The following is a 19,165-nucleotide window of genomic DNA, read 5'->3' as shown; positions in this document are numbered from 1 at the left end:
CCTGGAGGCAGTCAGGCAGGCAGGACCCGGAGGAGCCCCCAGCATGCGAGGAGGGACAAGAAGGGCTGGAAGACGAGATGCAGAAGGCCCTCACCTCTTCGTCATCCCCAGATGAAGCCGTGGCGGGCGCCGCGGTGTCGGGGCCTCCTCCGATTGACCACAGATTGCACCAGGAGCTGCTCCGCAGGGTAGCCCAGAGCTTGGGCCTGCAGGCGGAGGAAGCATTAGAGCAGGAGGATCCTGTGGTGGACATCTTAAGCCCCGAGGGCCCCTCCAGAATTGCGCTCCCGCTCATAAAGACAATCCAGTCCAACTACAAGACGGTCTGCCAAACCCCGGCCTCTAGCACGCCAACAGCAAAGGGCGTAGAGCGGAAGTACTTTGCCCCTTCTAAGGGATACAACTTCCTCTTTTGTCACCCGGCCCCCTGTTCGCTGGTCGTCTCAGTGGTCAATGAACGGGAACGACATGGTCGGCAAGCCCCGGCTCCTAAGGCCAAGGAGGCTAAACGTCTAGACCTATTGGGCAGGAAGGTCTATTCCTCTGGGGGCCTCCATTTGAGGATCGCGAACCAGCAGGCGATCGTGAACAGACACAATTTTAATTCCTGGACGGCAGTTTCCAAATTTAAAGACTCCTTTCCCCAGGGCTCTCAGCCTGAGTTTGCGGCCCTCGTGGATGAGGGAAAGGCAGTAGCCAAGACCTCTCTGCAGGCCTCTCTCGACTCGGCGGATGCAGCAGACAGAACAATCGCCTCAGGAGTGGTGATGAGGCACTTGGTGTGGCTTCAGGCCTTCCACCAGAGGTCCAGAATACCCTTCAGGACCTCCTTCGAAGGGTCTGGTCTCTTTTCGGACCAAACGGATGCCAGGCTGCATAGCCTCAAAGACTCCCAGGCAACCCTCAAGTAGTTGGGAATGCACACCCTGGTGATGCAGAGGAAGCCTTTCAAGCCCCAGCCGCCTCAGCAAAGACAATACCAGCCCCGCCCTAGGCAGGAGCCGTATCGTAGGAGAGGCGGAGACAACAGGCGCAGGCGGAACAACACGCCTAGCCAAGGCCAGGGCAAGCCGCAAGCCGTCAACAAGCAAGGGTTTTGAAGGTGTGCTCAAGGACAGCGTACCAAGCCAGTTACCTGATCGTTCCCTATGTTTCCTGAACCGCTTGCCCCACTTCTACCGTGCGTGGTCCCGTATAACATTGGACCGTTGAGTCTTACTCACGGTACAAGTGGGAATACATGCTTCAGTTCTCCTTCTTCCCTCCCTCCTACCCCCCTTCCCCATCCCTCTTCAGGGACCCCTCTCATGAGCAACTCCTTATGCAGGAGATACAGATGCTCCTCGAGGCGGGGGCAGTGGAAGAGGTCCCTCGGGATCTAAGGGGGAAGGAGTTTTACTCCCGTTACTTTCTTATCCCCAAAGCAAAGGGGGGTCTTAGACCCATTTTAGACCTGCGCGGACTCAACGAATTCTTAGTCAAGGTCCGCTTCCGCATGTTCTCCCTAGGCACTATTATTCCATCCCTGGATCCGGGGGATTGGTACGCTGCCCTCGACATGAAAGATGCGTACTTTCACGTTGCTATTCATCCCGCTCACCGGCGGTTCCTGCGGTTCACCATAAACCAGCACCACTACCAGTTTATGGACCTACTCTTCAGCCTGGCAGCAGCACCCCACATGTTCACGAAATGCATGTCGGTAGTGGCAGCCTTTCTACGAAAAAGGAGAATTTGAGTATACCCTTACCTAGACGACTGGCTTCTCATGGGTCGGTCCGAGGAGGAAGTCCGTTCCCATGTGGCGGTGGCACTGGACGTATTCCGCAGGCTAGGCCTTCTAGTCAACGTGCCCAAGTCCTCCTTGATACCTACACAAAGGCTGGAGTTCATTGGGGCAGTCCTGGATTCGGTACAGGCACGAGCGAGCCTCCCATAATCCAGATTTCTGGCCATCCAGCGTGCCATAGACTCAATGCTGAGGTTCCCCACAACCACTGCCAGATGCTGCCTGCAGCTCCTAGGACACATGGCGGCGTGCACCCATGTAGTCAAACACACTCGACTGCGGCTCAGGACTTTGCAATTGTGGCTAGCCCAGTCGTATTGCCCAGGCAGAGACCCCTTAGACTTTGTAGTGACAATCCCTGCCCAGGTATTGGACTCCCTGCACGGGTGGCTCAACCAGCAGGTAGTTTGCGAAGGGATCCCCTTCACCACACCGCAACCCACGCTGATGCTGGTAACAGACGCGTCAGACCTCTGCTGGGGAGTGCACTTGCGGGACCTACGGACGCAAGGCTTGTGGTCCAAAGACGAAATGTTGCTCCACATCAAAGTGAAGGCGCTCAGGGCGGTTCGCCTAGCCTGCCAAACCTTTCATGCTGCTTTAGAAGGTCACAGTGTGACAGTTCTGACAGACAACACTACCGCCATGTTCTACATAAACAAGCAGGGCGGAGCCCGATCCTCTCCCCTCTGCCAAGAGGCCCTTCTCCTATGGGACTTTTGTATAGCCCGCTCAGTATACCTCGTAGCGTCATACCTCCCGGGGGAGCAGAACGAGCTGGCGGACCGCCTCAGCAGGTCGTACCGCATGCATGAATGGTCAATGAGACCGGATGTCTTGCAATCGATCTTCCAGAAGTGGGGATTTCCCCAAATGGACCTCTTTGCCACCAGGGACAACAGTCAATGCCCGCAGTTTTGCTCTTTCCAAAACCACAGTCTGGGCTCGGTCACAGATGCCTTCACGATCCCTTGGAGTGGGAGCCTGAAGTATGCCTTTCCACCGCTCCCGCTCATCCACAGAGTTCTCCTCAAAGTTCACAGAGACAAGGCGGTACTGATTCTCATCGCCCCAGCTTGGCCCCGCCAACATTGGTTTACGACTTTGCTGGAGCTGTCAGTGGCCGACCCAATTGCCCTGCCCCTGTACGAAGATCTCATCACGCAGGACTGCGGGCTCCTGCTCCACCCAAACCTGCAGTCTCTGCCTCTCATGGCATGGAAACTCTGTGGTTGAACGCTATGGAGACCCAGTGCTCTCTTCAGGTGCGACAAATTCTCCTCGGCAGTAGGAAACCTTCCACTAGGGCGACATACCTCGCTAAGTGGAAGAGGTTCTCCTGCTGGTGTGAACCAAAGCATATACAGCCACTTCAGGCCTCCGTTCCAGTTATCCTGGAATATCTGCTGCACCTTTAAACATCAAGGTCTTGCCCCCTCCTCAATTAGAGTGCATCTGGCTGCCATTTCAGCATTCCACCCAGGGGAATTGGGGTATTCTGTGTTTTCCAACCTCATGGTAGCCCGGTTCCTCAAGGGACTGGAGAGGGTGTTTCCCTACTCATGCCCACTGGTCCCTTCCTGAAACCTTAACCTGGTCCTGACCAAGCTCACGGGACCCCCTTTCAAGCCCCTAGCCTCTTGCTCTTTCACTCACCTCTCTCAGAAGGTGGTGTTTTTGGTGGCCATTATGTCCACAAGGAGGGTGTCCGAGTTGAGGGCCCTCACCTCGCAGCCCCCTTATACAGTTTTTTATAAGGACAGGCCACACCCTAAATTCCTCCCTAAAGTAGTCTCGCAATTTCATATGGGACAGGACATTTGTTTGCCAGTGTTCTTTCCCAGACCACACATGGACCCGAGTCACCGTAGCCTACATACTCTGGATGTCCGTAGGGCCCTGGCGTTCTATCTGGAGCGAACTAGACCTTTCTGCAAGTCGACACAGTTGTTTGTCGCCATTGCGGAGAGAATGAAAGGACTCCACGATCCATGACGATATCTGCTGCGCCGAGACGGGGATTGCATCCGCACGTGCTATGAGCTCGCCAAGGTGCTGGCCCCGGCGATCACAGCTCACTCGACTAGGGCTCAAGCGTCCTGAGCAGCTTTCCTGGCGCAGGTTCCACTCCAGGAGATCTGTAAAGCAGCCACCTGGTCGTCGGTGCACACATTCACAGCCCACTACGCAGTCCATCAACAGGCCAGAGAGGACGCGGCGGTCAGCAGGGCTGTGCTTTAATCAATTGTTCCATGACTCCTACCCTCCTCCTATGGTAAGCTTGTGAGTCACCTAATGTGTAATGGATGTGAACAATCACTCGAAGAAGAAAAAACGGTTACCTACCTTTTCGTAACTGTTCTTCGAGATGTGTTGTTCACATCCATTACACTTCCCACCCTCCTTCCCCTCTGTCGGAGTCTCCGGCAAGAAGGAACCGAAGTGGGGTCGGGTCGGCAGGGGTATATATGCACCAGCATGAGGCGCCACTCGTGTGGGGCTCCCCTGCCAGCCCGACGGGAGCCGCTAAGGGGAAAAGTTTCCAACATCCGTGCATGCAGCGCGCACACACCTAATGTGTAATGGACGTGAACAACACATCTCGAAGAACAACAGTTACGAAAAGGTAGGTAACTGGTTTTTTTTGCCCCCTCCCACCAATGTAAGTGCCTCTTTACGCCGATTTAGTAGCACCACCTTCCTCAGTCACAGTCAATGTAATTAGGTCAATGCAGTGTCAGTGTATACACTGCGTTGCTTATGTTGACTGCTAATGGCTTTCAGGAACTCCCACAATGCCCCATGCTGACAAGACAATCGATACAAGTGCTCCTGGTGAGGATGCGCACCACCAACTAAAGGAGCCAAGTGTGCAAAAACAAGCAATTTAATAACTCTGGTGGCTGTATGCTGATGTAAATTTGGTTGACGTACTTTTGTAGTGTAGACATGGCCTCCAAGAACTACAGTTACCAGTAAAGTATCAGAGGGTTAGCCGTGTTAGTCTGAATCTGTAAAAAGCAACAGAGGGTCCTGTGGCACCTTTAAGACTAACAGAAGTATTGGGAGCATAAGCTTTCGTGGGTAAGAACCTCACTTCTTCACACTTGCATCTGAAGAAGTGAGGTTCTTACCCACGAAAGCTTATGCTCCCAATACTTCTGTTAGTCTTAAAGGTGCCACAGGACCCTCCGTTGCTAGTTACCAGTAAATAACCTTTCTTTCCTTTTCTCTTCATCCTCACCACCCTTCTTCATGTGTTGGTTGGGCAGTACTACTTAAATCCCATCTGTTAAGATTAGAGAGACTGTTGGTGAAAAAAGAAGGCTTTCTGTTCTTTTTGCAGTAACTGGAACGCTCCCAGACTTGTTAGTCTATCCTTTCATATAGACCCTAAATTCCTTAATAGCCTGTATATGGTATAATTCCAGTAATCCGAATTCCCATTACAAGAAAATCATAGTTATTGAAATCCACAGTTTCCCCCAGGTAACCCTGTGTTAGTTAATCATCTGCTAATAACTTCTCAACTAGCCTCTTAGTGCTATCAACAGCTTTGTACTTTTAATGCTTAATATTTTGTACTTTAATACAGAGTAACAAAAATTAATGTTTACTGAAACACCAAAATTGTATTAAAACCACTGTAGACCTAATTGTAATACAATGTTGGTGTGTTAATACATTTGCTAAAAGTACAAAGTATTAGTAAACATCTGCATTACTCCCTTGGTTCCCCATATTTCTGTCAGTGAAACTGCTGCTCAAATTAACACTTCCATTTATCTGAATGCCCATTACCCAGAAGTTTTGGATATTAGGCCACTTGAGTAAACAGGATTGTACTATAAATGCTGAAGATTACTGTTGCAATACAAACAAATAACAATGTAAATCTATTAAACAGGTTTTTAAAGCTTTTTGTACTGCATTGTTTGACTGTGCAAATGTGTGATGTAACTGTGAAACATGTATGTTAATTTATTTTGACTTTGCATCACACACTCACACTTCCAATATTAGCAGCATTCAACTATATTAAATAGTATCTAACTTTTCAAATTAGAAGTGATCTTAAAGAAGATACAGTAACTCCTCACTTAAAGTCGTTCCTGTTAATGTTGTTTTGTTGTTACGTTGCTGATCAATTAGAGAACATGCTTGTTTAAAGCTGCACAGTGCTCCCTTATAACGTTGTTTGGCAGCCGCCTGCTTTGTCCACTGCTTGCAGAAAGAGCAGCCCATTGGAGCTAGCTGGTGGGGGCTTGGAACTAGGGTGGACCAGCAACCCCCCATCAGCTCCCCGCTCCCCTAAGTTCCCTGTGCGGCAGCTGCCCATCTGTCCCTCCCCCTACTGCCATGTGCTGCTCCTGCCCTCTGCCTTGGAGCTGCTCCTGGGAGCCTCCTGCTTGCTGCGTGGGGGGGGGGGGTTGGGTTACCATACGTCCGGATTTTCCCGGACATGTCCGGCTTTTTGGGACTCAAATCCCCGTCCGGGGGGAAATCCCAAAAAGCCGAACATGTCCGGGAAAATCCGGCGCTGCTGGGCCGGGGCCGGGGGCCGGCGGCGCTGCCGGGCCGGGGGCCGCCGGGCGGTGCCGGGGGCCGGGGCCGGGGCCGGGGGCCGGCAGTGCTGGGCCTGGGCCGGGGCCGCGCTGGGCCGCGGGCTGGGGCCGGCGGTGCTGGCCCGGGGGTGCTCGGCTGGGGGCCGGCACCCCAGGGCCCGAGCCAAGCCAGGCTGGAGACGCTGGGGCCGGGGCCGGCCGCCGGAGGGGGCCAGACTGGGCCGCGCCTCCTCCCCCCACCCCCCCCAGCTTACCTGCTGCCTGCTTCAGGCTTCCCGCGAATCAAATGTTCATGGGAAGCAGGGGAGGGGGCGGAGTTGGGGCGGGGACTTTGGGGAAGGGGTGGAGTTGGGGCGTGGGCGGGGCTGGGGGCGGGGCCGGGGCCCCGTGGAGTGTCCTCTTTTTGGACACTCAAAATATGGTAACCCTGGGGGGGGGAGGGGTGCTAATGTCAAGGTGTCCCCCTCCCCTCTGCTCCTGCCCCCAGCTTACCCCATCTCCATGGGGGGGGGGGGAAAGAAGGACATGGGAGGGAGCTTTCTGGCAACAGGGGCTGTCTCAACTTGCTGATCTACTTTAAAAGGCAATGTACTTAGAGTGGGGTCAGCGTACGTAAAGGGGCAATGCACATCTCTCTCTCTCTCTCTCATACAGGGTGTGTGTCTCTGTCTCTGTCTGCCATGCTGTCTGCCCTCCCTCCATTTGTGCTGCCTTGTAGAGTGTGAGGCTACATTAACAACAATGTGTTAACCCTTGAGGGCTCAGCAGAGTGCTAGTTCATCATTTAGCCAGTAAGGCATTCCCTGGGAAATATCCCACCTTCTGACTTCAGCACCTCAACCAAGCTTATAGATTCATAGATTCTAGGACTGGAAGGGACCTCGAGAAGTCATCGAGTCCAGTCCCCTGCCCGCATGGCAGGACCAAATACTGTCTAGATCATCCCTGATAGACATTTATCTAACCTACTCTTAAATATCTCCAGAGATGGAGATTCCACAACCTCCCTAGGCAATTTATTCCAGTGTTTAACCACCCTGACAGTTAGGAACTTTTTCCTAATGTCCAACCTAGACCTCCCTTGCTGCAGTTTAAGCATTGCTTCTTGTTCTATCCTTAGAGGCTAAGGTGAACAAGTTTTCTCCCTCCTCCTTATGACACCCTTTTAGATACCTGAAAACTGCTATCATGTCCCCTCTCAGTCTTCTCTTTTCCAAACTAAACAAACCCAATTATTTCAGTCTTCCTTCATAGGTCATGTTCTCAAGACCTTTAATCATTCTTGTTGCTCTTCTCTGGACCCTTTCCAATTTCTCCACATCTTTCTTGAAATGCGGTGCCCAAAACTGGACACAATACTCCAGCTGAGGCCTAACCAGAGCAGAGTAGAGCGGAAGAATGACTTCTCGTGTCTTGCTCACAACACACCTGTTAATGCATCCCAGAATCATGTTTGCTTTTTTTGCAACAGCATCACACTGTTGACTCATATTTAGCTTGTGGTCCACTATAACCCCTAGATCCCTTTCTGCCGTACTCCTTCCTAGACAGTCTCTTCCCATTCTGTATGTGTGAAACTGATTTTTTCTTCCTAAGTGGAGCACTTTGCATTTGTCTTTGTTAAACTTCATCCTGTTTAACTCAGACCATTTCTCCAATTTGTCCAGATCATTTTGAATTATGACCCTGTCCTCCAAAGCAGTTGCAATCCCTCCCACTTTGGTATCATCTGCAAACTTAATAAGCGTACTTTCTATGCCAATATCTAAGTCGTTAATGAAGATATTGAACAGAGCCGGTCCCCCAACAGACCCCTGCGGAACCCCACTCGTTATGCCTTTCCAGCAGGATTGGGAACCATTAATAACAACTCTCTGAGTACGGTTATCCAGCCAGTTATGCACCCACCTTATAGTAGCCCCATCTAAATTGTATTTGCCTAGTTTGTCGATAAGAATATCATGCGAGACCGTATCAAATGCCTTACTAAAGTCTAGGTATACCACATCCGCAGCTTCTCCCTTATCCACAAGACTCGTTATCCTATCGAAGAAAGCTATCAGATTGGTTTGACATGATTTGTTCTTTACAAATCCATGCTGGCTGTTCCCTATCACCTTACCACCTTCCAAGTGTTTGCAGATGATTTCCTTAATTACTTGCTCCATTATCTTCCCTGGCACAGAAGTTAAACTAACTGGTCTGTAGTTTCCTGGGTTGTTTTTATTTCCCTTTTTATAGATGGGCACTATATTTGCCCTTTTCCAGTCTTCTGGAATCTCTCCCGTCTCCCATGATTTTCCAAAGATAATAGCTAGAGGCTCAGATACCTCCTCTATTAGCTCCTTGAGTATTCTAGGATGCATTTCATCAGGCCCTGGTGACTTGCAGGCATCTAACTTTTCTAAGTGATTTTTAACTTGTTCTTTTTTTATTTTATCTGCTAAACCTACCCCCTTCCCATTAGCATTCACTATGTTAGGCATTCCTTCAGACTTCTCGGTGAAGACCGAAACAAAGAAGTCATTAAGCATCTCTGCCATTTCCAAGTTTCCTGTTACTGTTTCTCCCTCTTCACCAAGCTTCACAATCATCATTGCTGTGCACAGTATTAAATTGTATATATAAATGTATATATAGTCTTTTGTCTGGTGAAAAAAATTTCCCTGGAACCTAACCCCTCCTATTTACATTAATTCTTATGGGGAAATTGGATTCGCTTAAAGTCACATTTTTCAGGGGCATAACAACAACGTTAAGCAAGGAGTTACTGTACTGAGTTTGCAGAAAGGTGTCTAGTGACTGCCATTAATTCTGTTTTTAGACCGTTATCAGAAAATGTGGGGTAAACCTAGAATATTAAAGAAACTTGTGGGGAGATACTAAATTGGGGGTGCAGCAAACACCACTGAAGATGGAAAATAAAACAAAATTACCTAAAGAGATTAGAAACATGGACAGAAAATAGTTACTTGGTTTGGAAAATTGCAAGCAGATATAATTGAGGAAAAAAACCTGAATGTGACAGTAAATGGAACATTAGATGAATTTGCAATGCAGTATTGCAAATAGTTTAATTTTTTTTGGATACACAGAGTTATCCTGGCAAAAAGAATGGAGATAAATCTGAGGCTGTACTTGGAAGATTCTGTTCATTTCTATAAAGCTCTGTACTAGAAAAATTAAATAAATTGGAAGGATTTAGAGAAAACTAACGAATTATTAGAGAATTGGATCATGTAATATGCTATTAACCTATTCCCCCGATCAGTTTTTTCCATCCAAGGTTTTTTCTTGTTTCCCACACCTTTGCCCTTCAACTCCATTTCTTGTCAAAGGAAGGAGAGAATGGATGGCAGGTTTCTCCACTTTGTTCCTAATAATTTTCTCCCCCAAGCATTTCTAGCATTTAGACACCATCAGTAATTCTAATAACCAGGGCTGTCAAGCGATTTAAAAAAAATAATCGCGATTAATCACGCTGTTAAACAATAATAGAATACCATTTATTTAAATATTTGTGGATGTTTTCTACATTTTCAAATATATTGATTTCAAGTACAACACAGAATACAAAGTGTACAGTGTTCACTTTATATTTATTTTTTATTACAAATATTTGCACTGTAAAAACAAAAGAAATAGTATTTTTCAATTCACCTAATACAAGTGCAATCTTTTTCATGAAAGTTGAACTTATAAATGTAGAATTATGTACAAAAAAAACCCTGCATTCAAAAATAAAACAATGTAAAACTTTAGAGCCTACAAGTCCAATCAGTCCTACTTCTTGTTCACACAATTGCTCAGGCAAACAAGTTTGTTTATATATGCATACAATAATGCTGCCTGCTTCTTGTTTACAATGTCACCTAAAAGTGAGAACAGGCGTTTGCATGGCACTGTTGTAGCCAGCATCGCAAGATATTTACATGCCAGATGCGCTAAAGATTCATATGTCCCTTGATGCTTCAACCACCATTCCAGGGGACATTCATCCATGCTGATGATGGGTTCTGCTCGATAACGATCCAAAGCAGTGCAGCCTGGCGCATGTTCATTTTCATCATCTGAGTCAGATGCCACCAGCAGAAGGTTGATTTTCTTTTTTGGTGGTTTGGGTTCTGTAGGTTCCGCATCTGAGTGTTGCTCTTTTAAGACGTCTGAAAGCATGCTCCACACTTCATCCCTCTTAGATTTTGGAAGGCACTTCAGATTCTTAAATCTTGAGTTGAGTGCTATAGCTATCTTTAGAAATTTCACATTGGTATCTTCTTTGTATTTTGTCAAATTTACAGTGAAAGTATTCTTAAAATGAACAACATGTTCTGGGTCATCATCCGAGACTGCTATAACATGAAATATATGGTGGGGCCAGCAGGCTTCCTACCTGGCTCGCGCTTCTCCCCCCTCTCCCTCCGCAGCAGAGTTTGGGTGTGGGAGGGGGCAGGGGATTGGGGCACGGGACAGGATGAGGCAGGCTCTGGGTGGCGCTTACCTGGGTGGCTCCCCGGAAGCGGTGACATCCGCCTTGCTCAGTTGCTAAGTGGAGGCGTGGCCAGGTAGCTCTGCGTGCTGCCTCTGCCTGCAGGCACTGCCCCCGCAGCTCCCGTTGGCCGTCTCCCAGCCAATAGGAGCTGTGGGGGCGGTGCCCTGGGCAGCTGCAATGCGCAGAGCTGCCTGGCCACACCTCCACCTAGCAGCTGAGTGAGGGGGATGTCGCTGCTTCCAGGGAGCCCCCCAGGTAAGCACCTCCCAGAACCCGCCTCACCCCGTCCCGTGCCCCCACCCCCTGCCTCCTCCCACACCCAGTCTCTTCTGCTGGGGGGAGGGAGGGCGCGGAGGCCCAAGACTGCCCCAGCAGCGGCCGGTACCCCTGGCGCAGGGGCGGCCTGAGCCGCCCCTGAGCCAGGCGCACCAGCCACTGCAAAAGTCACAGAGGTCATGGAAAGTCACACAATCCATGACCTCCGTGACAAACTCGCAGACTTAACTATCATCCATAGATATTGTTTCAATGTAGTCCTGTCTCTGTTTCTCCCTTCTATTGAGCATGTTTCAAATTACTTTTCTGTGTTGAATCTTATTTTTTTCCTGCCCATATGTGTCTAGGTAACTTTCCAAATCTCTGTCCTTGTGGATGTTGGCAAGACCTCTAAATTAGTATAATTTGTGTAAACATGCTGTTTGCCTGCCTTCATGGACAAATAATGAGAATGTTCGGTCCCTAAAGATCCCACTCCCCACCCTTTTTCTCTGTCCAAATTGGTATATTATTATTCTTTGTTTAGGATTCCATCTATTTTTTTTTTTAATGGTGCTCATATCCAAAGTAGCTTGATCTTCTTACAGCTAGTCCTCCCCTTTATTTTATTAAATTTATTTTCCTTTATTAATCCTCCCAGTTCCTCTTGACCTCTTACTATTTACTTATTCCTTATCTACCTTTTTAACACTTAGCCTAAAACAACTGAACAATACACTAAAAATATACCATTGGGAAGAATTTTGCATTGGCAGGAAGGTGAATTGGTGAGTCAACAAGTCTCTTTTCATTCTTACCATATTATGTTTTTTCCTACCACTTCTGTATGTGTTCTTTTTTGGGGGGGTTTTGAGACCTGTTCTTGTAATTTGCCCACAGTTCAATCTGCTATCTGTTCAGAAGTAGCCTGTTTCACCTGTTTTGAATAGTTCACAACTATTTGAGAAAAGGACTTGTTGCTATACAAGCACCATCTTCTCACACACCAGCCTTTTCCACCATACCTTTAGGTACCCTCTCTGCAACTATGTTTTTGGACTTAAGAATGCAGTAGTCTTTGAGGTTCTGTTCTTTAGTTTGCTTCACAGTTTCTTAAACGTAGTCCCCAGAACCTCATTTGCTGAACTGGGATCCCTATTTAGCAGTATGATGAAAGATACAAGATCTTGAAGTTTTGCAGGAATGGTCAATATCCTATTTAGAGAACAGGAACCCACTAGTATAGGCAAAAAGGCGGTAGGTCAATATCTCCCAAGTTGGAGGTTGGGCCAAAGTGTGCCTGAGGAAAGTCACCACCTCTGTTCTTACTATGGTTCAGGACTGTGGGAGCATCTTAGAAGTACAGGTCTGCAGATTCAGTTGGCAAGCAGCCTGTAATCCAAGCTTCTCTTTTCTGTTCCCATGTCCTTCAGCTCATCTGGGGGGTGGCATCAACGAGTGCCCTTACCGTCAGTGTCATATAATCTGATGAGTAGGACCCCAGGATGGAGTAATAGAGCTGCTGGAAGTGAGTGGGGAAGGAAAACTCAGGAAAATAAATGAAAGCACACCAGAAACAATGGGAAGAAGAAAAAGGAAAAAAATAAATACACGGGAAAAAATGGACAGACCCAAAAGGGAGAATCAGAGTAAATGAACAGGAAAAAAAGGAAAGGCTGTGGCAACTGTATGAGTGGAACAGAAGGCAACACATTCATTCACTAATCCATCCCCAATGGGTGGCTGAAACAGAAAAATTTGGAAACTACTGCAGTAGCTAATTATTGAGTATGTTTGACACTACCCATCATTTGTTCGTGTATTCATATGCATGGTATCAGATTTGGTATTCATATTCTTGTTCTGAAGTTTGTTTAACTGGCAGGAATTCAACTATCTCTTTCTCCATCTAGATTCAGTTCTAGGTGTGTAATCAAAGATTACTTTAACCTTGAAATCAACATACCAGTAGAAAGGCTATTGTAGCTCGATCATATAACGTAAGGGTGCTCATCACCCTTGCTGATTTATTTCCCCATCTCTCTCCAGCCCCTCTCTGTTCACTTGCTCGCAGTCCCTGCCTTAACCTGACCCCACCTCATCCAGAATCTATCTGAGCAGCATTATTCAACTAAACACCTCTGAGCTAGGAGAATTCTCCTCTAGCATACACTGGAAATTTGAGGTTCAAGAGTGTGATTTTTTTTTTTTTTTTTATTAAATTACACTTTCAGAGAAGGTGAATTACAGCAAAGTAATTTTCCAATTTGTAGGCACAAATGACACTATGGAACACACAAATGACAAAATTTAGACATCTTATTTGAAGTATCACAATTAGGTACAAAATTGTGACCCAGTTTGAGCTCTGACAATTGGGATTTACACTAGTGTCGTGAAATCTGACATGTGGGGCCATCACCCCTGGTTCCATATTGATTTATGTTGTAATTAGCCTTCCATTATTTGTATTTGTTCTGTAATTAGCATTTAGTAATTTTGAGAAGGATATTTGTTCTTCATATATAACAAGTTGTCAAAACCGCCTCTGGTTTAAATCCAAAATTCATCTCAACTTTAACTGCAGAACCACGACTGCTTCTTGCACTCTCCAACGTCGTCAGCATAATTCTTTGAAGTATTCATTTGAATCTACAGGTGAAGAGTTTGTGTAGTTACTTTTCTAGATCAAGTTATGGTGCCATAATTAAGAGTTAGTTATAAGTTAATATTTAATAAGATTGATTCAGTGAAAAACCTTGATTTTATACATTTGTGCAATTGTTTTATAAATAATCTTTCACAGCAGTTTTTATGTGGGAAATTTAGCCAATTTAAAGTTAATCAAGACTTTTGTTTTGAAATCAATTTTAAAAAAATTATCTTTTCATTCTGTAACACAGCCCCAGTTCAATACTCTCTCTTATTAATGTTAAAAAAACTGCTTGAGGTATGGGTTTTGAGGAGAGACTGGGAAATCTGAAGTTCAATTTAAAATATCTTGCACAGCCTTTTGCAGAATTTTCTATTAGAATAGATTTTGTATTTGATTCCATTAATCCATAGCAAAGGGTACTTTTTGTTTCTTGGTATTGTTTGTATACCAAGGCGCTTTCTATGGGAAATAATTCATGATCACAAATGAAAAATTACTACTTTATTTTATATGGTAATTAAGAGGAGGAGATGAACAAAGTTGCAAAAGACTAACCTAATATTTTCAAGAGAAACAAGGCATAATTTAAGACATATTGGACTTGGATGTAATTTAATTTTCATGAAGTATGAAAAACATGTTTAAAAGAAAAATCCTATCCAATTTCAGAGATTCCAGTTTTGAAAAGCAGATTACTGGGATTCTTTGATTTCTCTTGTGACTTAGTTCTAATGTTTTCTCTGTTTATTTTTTTTTTAATAGAATGATATGACAACTGCTCGGCTACAGTGGGGAGAAATTCTTATGCCATTGCTTAAAAAATATAAACTAAACATAACATGGGGTGATCAAGATCTGTTGAATATTATGTTTTTTCATAATCCAGGTATGTCCTTTTCTCTGTTTAACTTTGATATTGTTTCACACTACAACTGTAAAATATTAATCTTGTATTTAGTTTCTAAATGCAGAAAATGTTGCCCCTTTTCAGAATTTTCAATGGATATGTTCCAGATAGCATTTTGTTTATTCCTTTTAAAAATGTTCTTTGTTGATTTTGAGATAATTTAGTCCAAAATAGATTTAAGTTGTATTGATGCCACCTAATTATTTTAAATATAATTGTAGACAAATATTTTAACACAATCTCTGAAAGATGTTATCTTACCAAGAAAAACTATTGATCAAAGTTTTGTTCTCTCCCGAAGAGTTTTGTTGTGAACAACTGTGTACTGTGTATTTTTCTGAACAGAGAGCCTTTTTGTCTTTCCCTGTCAATGGAATTATCGTCCTGACCACTGCATTTATGGAAGCAATTGTAAGGAAGCTGAAGAAAAAGGAATATTTATTCTTCATGGAAACAGAGGTGTTTACCATGATGATAAACAACCAACTTTTAGGGCTATTTATGAAGCAATAAAAAAAGTAAGTAACTGTATAAACTACAATCATCCATAACTTGTGTAGAATTATTTATAAAATGTATCATCTGTTAAAGTTTAACATGTTTAGGACATGGGCACTTTTTCTTGTATTATAATAATACCTCACCTTTATCAATTCTAGATAATTAACACAGTAACACTTTTTAAATGATTTGCAGTTCAGCTGGACTTCAAGTTTGGTTTTATGACAAAATAGAAACAGAATTGTTCATTGTTCTTTGAAACTAACATTTTAGGTTATTCAAGGATTATGATCAGTTTGGAATCTAAGATATACTGCAGTTACAGAATACATTTATTAAAAGACCGTATGTTGAGTCTTATAACAGTTAAACACAAATATGTAAAGAACCATATAATATTTATTTGTATTAGGATAGTTCCCTCAAACCAACAGAGATTGGGGTTCCATTGTGCTAAGCATTATACAAACAGAGTAGGAGACATTCCCGGCCCCAAAGACTTTACAATGTTCTTAGTACCATACAATTGTTAAAATTTTATTGTAGGCATATTTGCCCACTGGAAGACAAATATTTTTGTATCATATTGTGATCTGTTTTGTATGCTAGGCACATTAATATATAGTTATCACTTTAAATGCATGCAAGTTTCTCTTCTAAGCACAATGGATTCTTTTTTATTCTGCAAATAAGGCTTCCAATAAAGTATTTATCACTACATCAGTATATTCACTGAAGAGCTGTAAAAAGTAGCGTTGATACACATTTTAATGTAACACACTATCTTGTATATGACCGAAAATCAGTACTGTATTTTAATGGCGTTTTATTGCAGGTTGTCATATGGATATAAAAATGAAGAAAAGTACTTTCGGGGGTCTGAAAACACACTGCACAGAAAGAAAATTTGTTCCCATAAAAATAAGATTCTTTGTTTCCTTTGAGCATTGTCAAAAAGAAAAAAAAGTATCTCCTTTTTATTTATGACACCATTTGGTTTATGAATATTCCACAAAAAGTATATAAAACAATGCTGATCTGATGGTTTTAAGATTAGCAAAATTATTCTACTATGAAATGTTGGTTTTGCAAATGATTTGTTTCATATCTCTTATGAAAAAATATTATAACACTGAATTAATGATTGTATTTTTACTTTACGTTCATGTTAAACACAATATATGCTTGACATTCATTCAATTTAATGAAATTGTTCTGTCTTTATTGGTACTATAGATTATCCGTTGTGCTGTTGATTCACTGTAACTCAGTAAGAATTGTAATTTTTTAAAGAAGTGCATTTAGACTGGGATAATTGTACATTTTTTAAGCTAAAGCTGAGATGCAATAGGCATGTGATCGTGTGAACAACCCATGAATTATGTTAGATCGTTAAAGCTTATTTTGAATTTGCTTGTATGGCTTAGTATGTTGATTTTGTATTTTGTCTAAGCAATATTTGGGTGATGACTTTTTCATATTGTATTAAAAACAAGCTGAGCAAAGTTTTTACTAGCCTTAGAGCATCAAGTAACCATATTTATGGAGTTACTTTTGTGTTTCACAATAATGATGAAAGGCATTTTCATAACACTCTTGCTTCTTTGAAAAAAAAGGAATATTGTTCTTACACATGACCTTAATGTCACTTCTCATTTTTTTCCCCTCTAGTATTCCTTTGGTGATGACCTGGTTAATTTCCTGTTACAGCCCCTAGAACTGGAACTGCAGAAGACAATGCATACATACTGCGGAAGAATATACAAAGTGTTCATAAAGCAGCTAACAAAAAGCATAAGAGATATTTATGATAGAAGATCAAAGGGAAGTTGATTCTTACTACAAACTCACAAAACTATTGAATTCAAACAAAGACGGAATATATAAAATGTATGAAGGATGTTCATGCAAGAAATATAATAATGCTTGAATCACCTATTCCTAGCGTGCCTAGGTAAATGTTTACCAGTGTAGATAAAATGAAGAAACTGTTCATATTATGAAGAATACACTTTCCTGCAAAGAAGATATTTCTGATTTTTTAATCACTGCTAATTTTCATTCCAGTTCTAGTGAATATGGGAGTTACTGGCTGTTCTAGTCGGGTTTTTTTATTCTGCATAATTCAGTTGTCTGTTATACTCAAATGGGTAAAACAGAAATGAAGATAGATCTATTGGTAGAATGTACCTCATACATTATCTAGGATTCTGCTAAACTGTGAATGTAGCAATAATTGAGTCAGCACTAACCTCACTTTAAAAGTGTGAGAACAAAGTTGTTTACAAGGGCAGAAGTTATTCTGTTTTCAAAGAAATCTGATGTAACCATTGACAATCTGTATGTGCCTTTAGATGTGTTCATCTCCTACATGTTAAAATATTGTTTTGACAATCATGTTTCATATTTTAGATGTAAACTGCACATTATAAACAAGATTTTCAAAGCAATTAAGCACTAGTGTAAGAGGAACTAGTTTCCCGTCTGTAGTTACTGATATCTTGTTGTGATACAACCTCATAATAGATGCTGTGTTCAGCCATCTTGCCAAAATACTCCAGCTGAATTTTTTACAAAGATACAATATGAGATTTTTTTAGAAATAGTTTTTATCACTTTTACTGATACTTTTTTGCAACTTCACTGAGCTTTCTGGAAGCAAAAATATATAATGGAATGTTTCCTCTGTTATATTTAATTACTAAGAATGATTACATGATATGGTAGAGAGCTGTGAGTGGGGCTCTTAATTGTTCCCAAAATGCATATAGGACATGTTTCCTCTGAGAACTATTAATCATGAGGAAATATTACACACGTTACCACTTCACCTCATAACCCTCCCCCCCCCCCCAATAGATTTGCATATGTGCTTAATAACAAAGCTTAAAAATCTTGGACAGATCCTCAGATGAATGATTCCATTGACGCCAATAGAGCTATGCTGATTTACAAGAGTATTAGGCCCCTGTGTTTTTGTTTATAGGAAACCTGTTCCATTGTTTTCAGGATATAAATTATTTCCTTTTGAAAAACGAAACAAAATAAGAAAAAATCTATTGGTTCTAATAGTAATAAAATATTCTTCTTCAAGTGATTGTTCACGTCCATTCCAATTAGGTGTGCGCACACCGTGTGCACAGACGTCGGAGACTTTTTCCCTTAGCAGCTCCCATCAGGACGGCAGGGGAGCCCCCTAGAGTGGTGCCCTTATGGCAGTGTATATATTACCCTGACTGCCCCACCCCCCTTCAGTTCTGTCTTACCGTCCATGGAGGCGTTGGAACATTCTCTCTCTCTCTCGCTTGCAAGTGATCCCTTAGCCTTTCAATCTTCTAGTGAGAGTTGTTCTTAGATAGTTATCAGTTAGTTAAATACCATTGTATTCAGGTGTCTGGAAGCTAGTTCCAGCACCAGCCTTGGTCTGTGGGGAATGCCGCAAGCCTAGAGTTTCAAAGCTTGCGCCACGTGCCACAAGTTTATGCCTAACAGCGACCCCCACGACTCCTGTCTCCGGTGTCTGGGAGTGTCTCATCAGGCAGAGTGCTGCAAAATCTGCAAGGCCTTCAAGCCGTGCACTAAGAAAGAAAAGAGACTTTCGCCTTAAGAGGTTGCTCATGGAGGCCGCTTTACAACCACCGGCCCCTGACCGACCGGCCCCGGCCCCAGCTTCCTCGTTGCAAAGTGCCCGGGCATCCATGTGCGACCCAGCACTGCCCAGGCACCGTAAATCGCTGGCACAGAGATGGGACGACCAACCTTGGCACCGGTTGAACTCTCCAGCCCCAACAAAGCGTCACAAGAAAGGAGAAAGAGGGCGCTCTCCCCAAAGAGCTACTAAGCTGCTCAGAGAAGCTCCTGGCACGCAAAGACAGATTGCGGGACTGAGCCAAGAACTGGCACCATCGACTCTGGCGCCACAGGCCCCATTGAGTCCAGTACCCAGTGGATTCAGTGCCGACGAATGTCTGAAGGAGGTCCTCGAACACCCCTCCACACCTGA

The 19,165-nt window shown here is 43.9% G+C and overlaps 1 protein-coding gene across 2 annotated transcripts in view; it reads left to right on the top strand.

Annotated features, from left to right (window-relative positions):
- The window catches only part of GXYLT1 (glucoside xylosyltransferase 1), a 74,718-nt gene extending 57,594 nt beyond the window's left edge, over positions 1 to 17,124 (top strand). For both annotated transcript variants that reach the window (XM_065418498.1, XM_065418490.1), the window contains exons 6-8: positions 14,517 to 14,640; positions 15,007 to 15,179; positions 16,834 to 17,124. In XM_065418498.1, the coding sequence (XP_065274570.1) occupies positions 14,517 to 14,640; positions 15,007 to 15,179; positions 16,834 to 16,995 (459 nt within the window). In that variant the 3' untranslated portion in view covers positions 16,996 to 17,124. The remainder of the gene's footprint in view (positions 1 to 14,516; positions 14,641 to 15,006; positions 15,180 to 16,833) is intronic.
- The last annotated feature ends 2,041 nt before the right edge of the window (positions 17,125 to 19,165 follow it).

Source organism: Emys orbicularis, chromosome 1 (assembly GCF_028017835.1).
Source record: "Emys orbicularis isolate rEmyOrb1 chromosome 1, rEmyOrb1.hap1, whole genome shotgun sequence".
NCBI lineage: Eukaryota > Metazoa > Chordata > Testudines > Emydidae > Emys > Emys orbicularis.
This window is presented reverse-complemented; position numbering and strand designations above follow the sequence as displayed.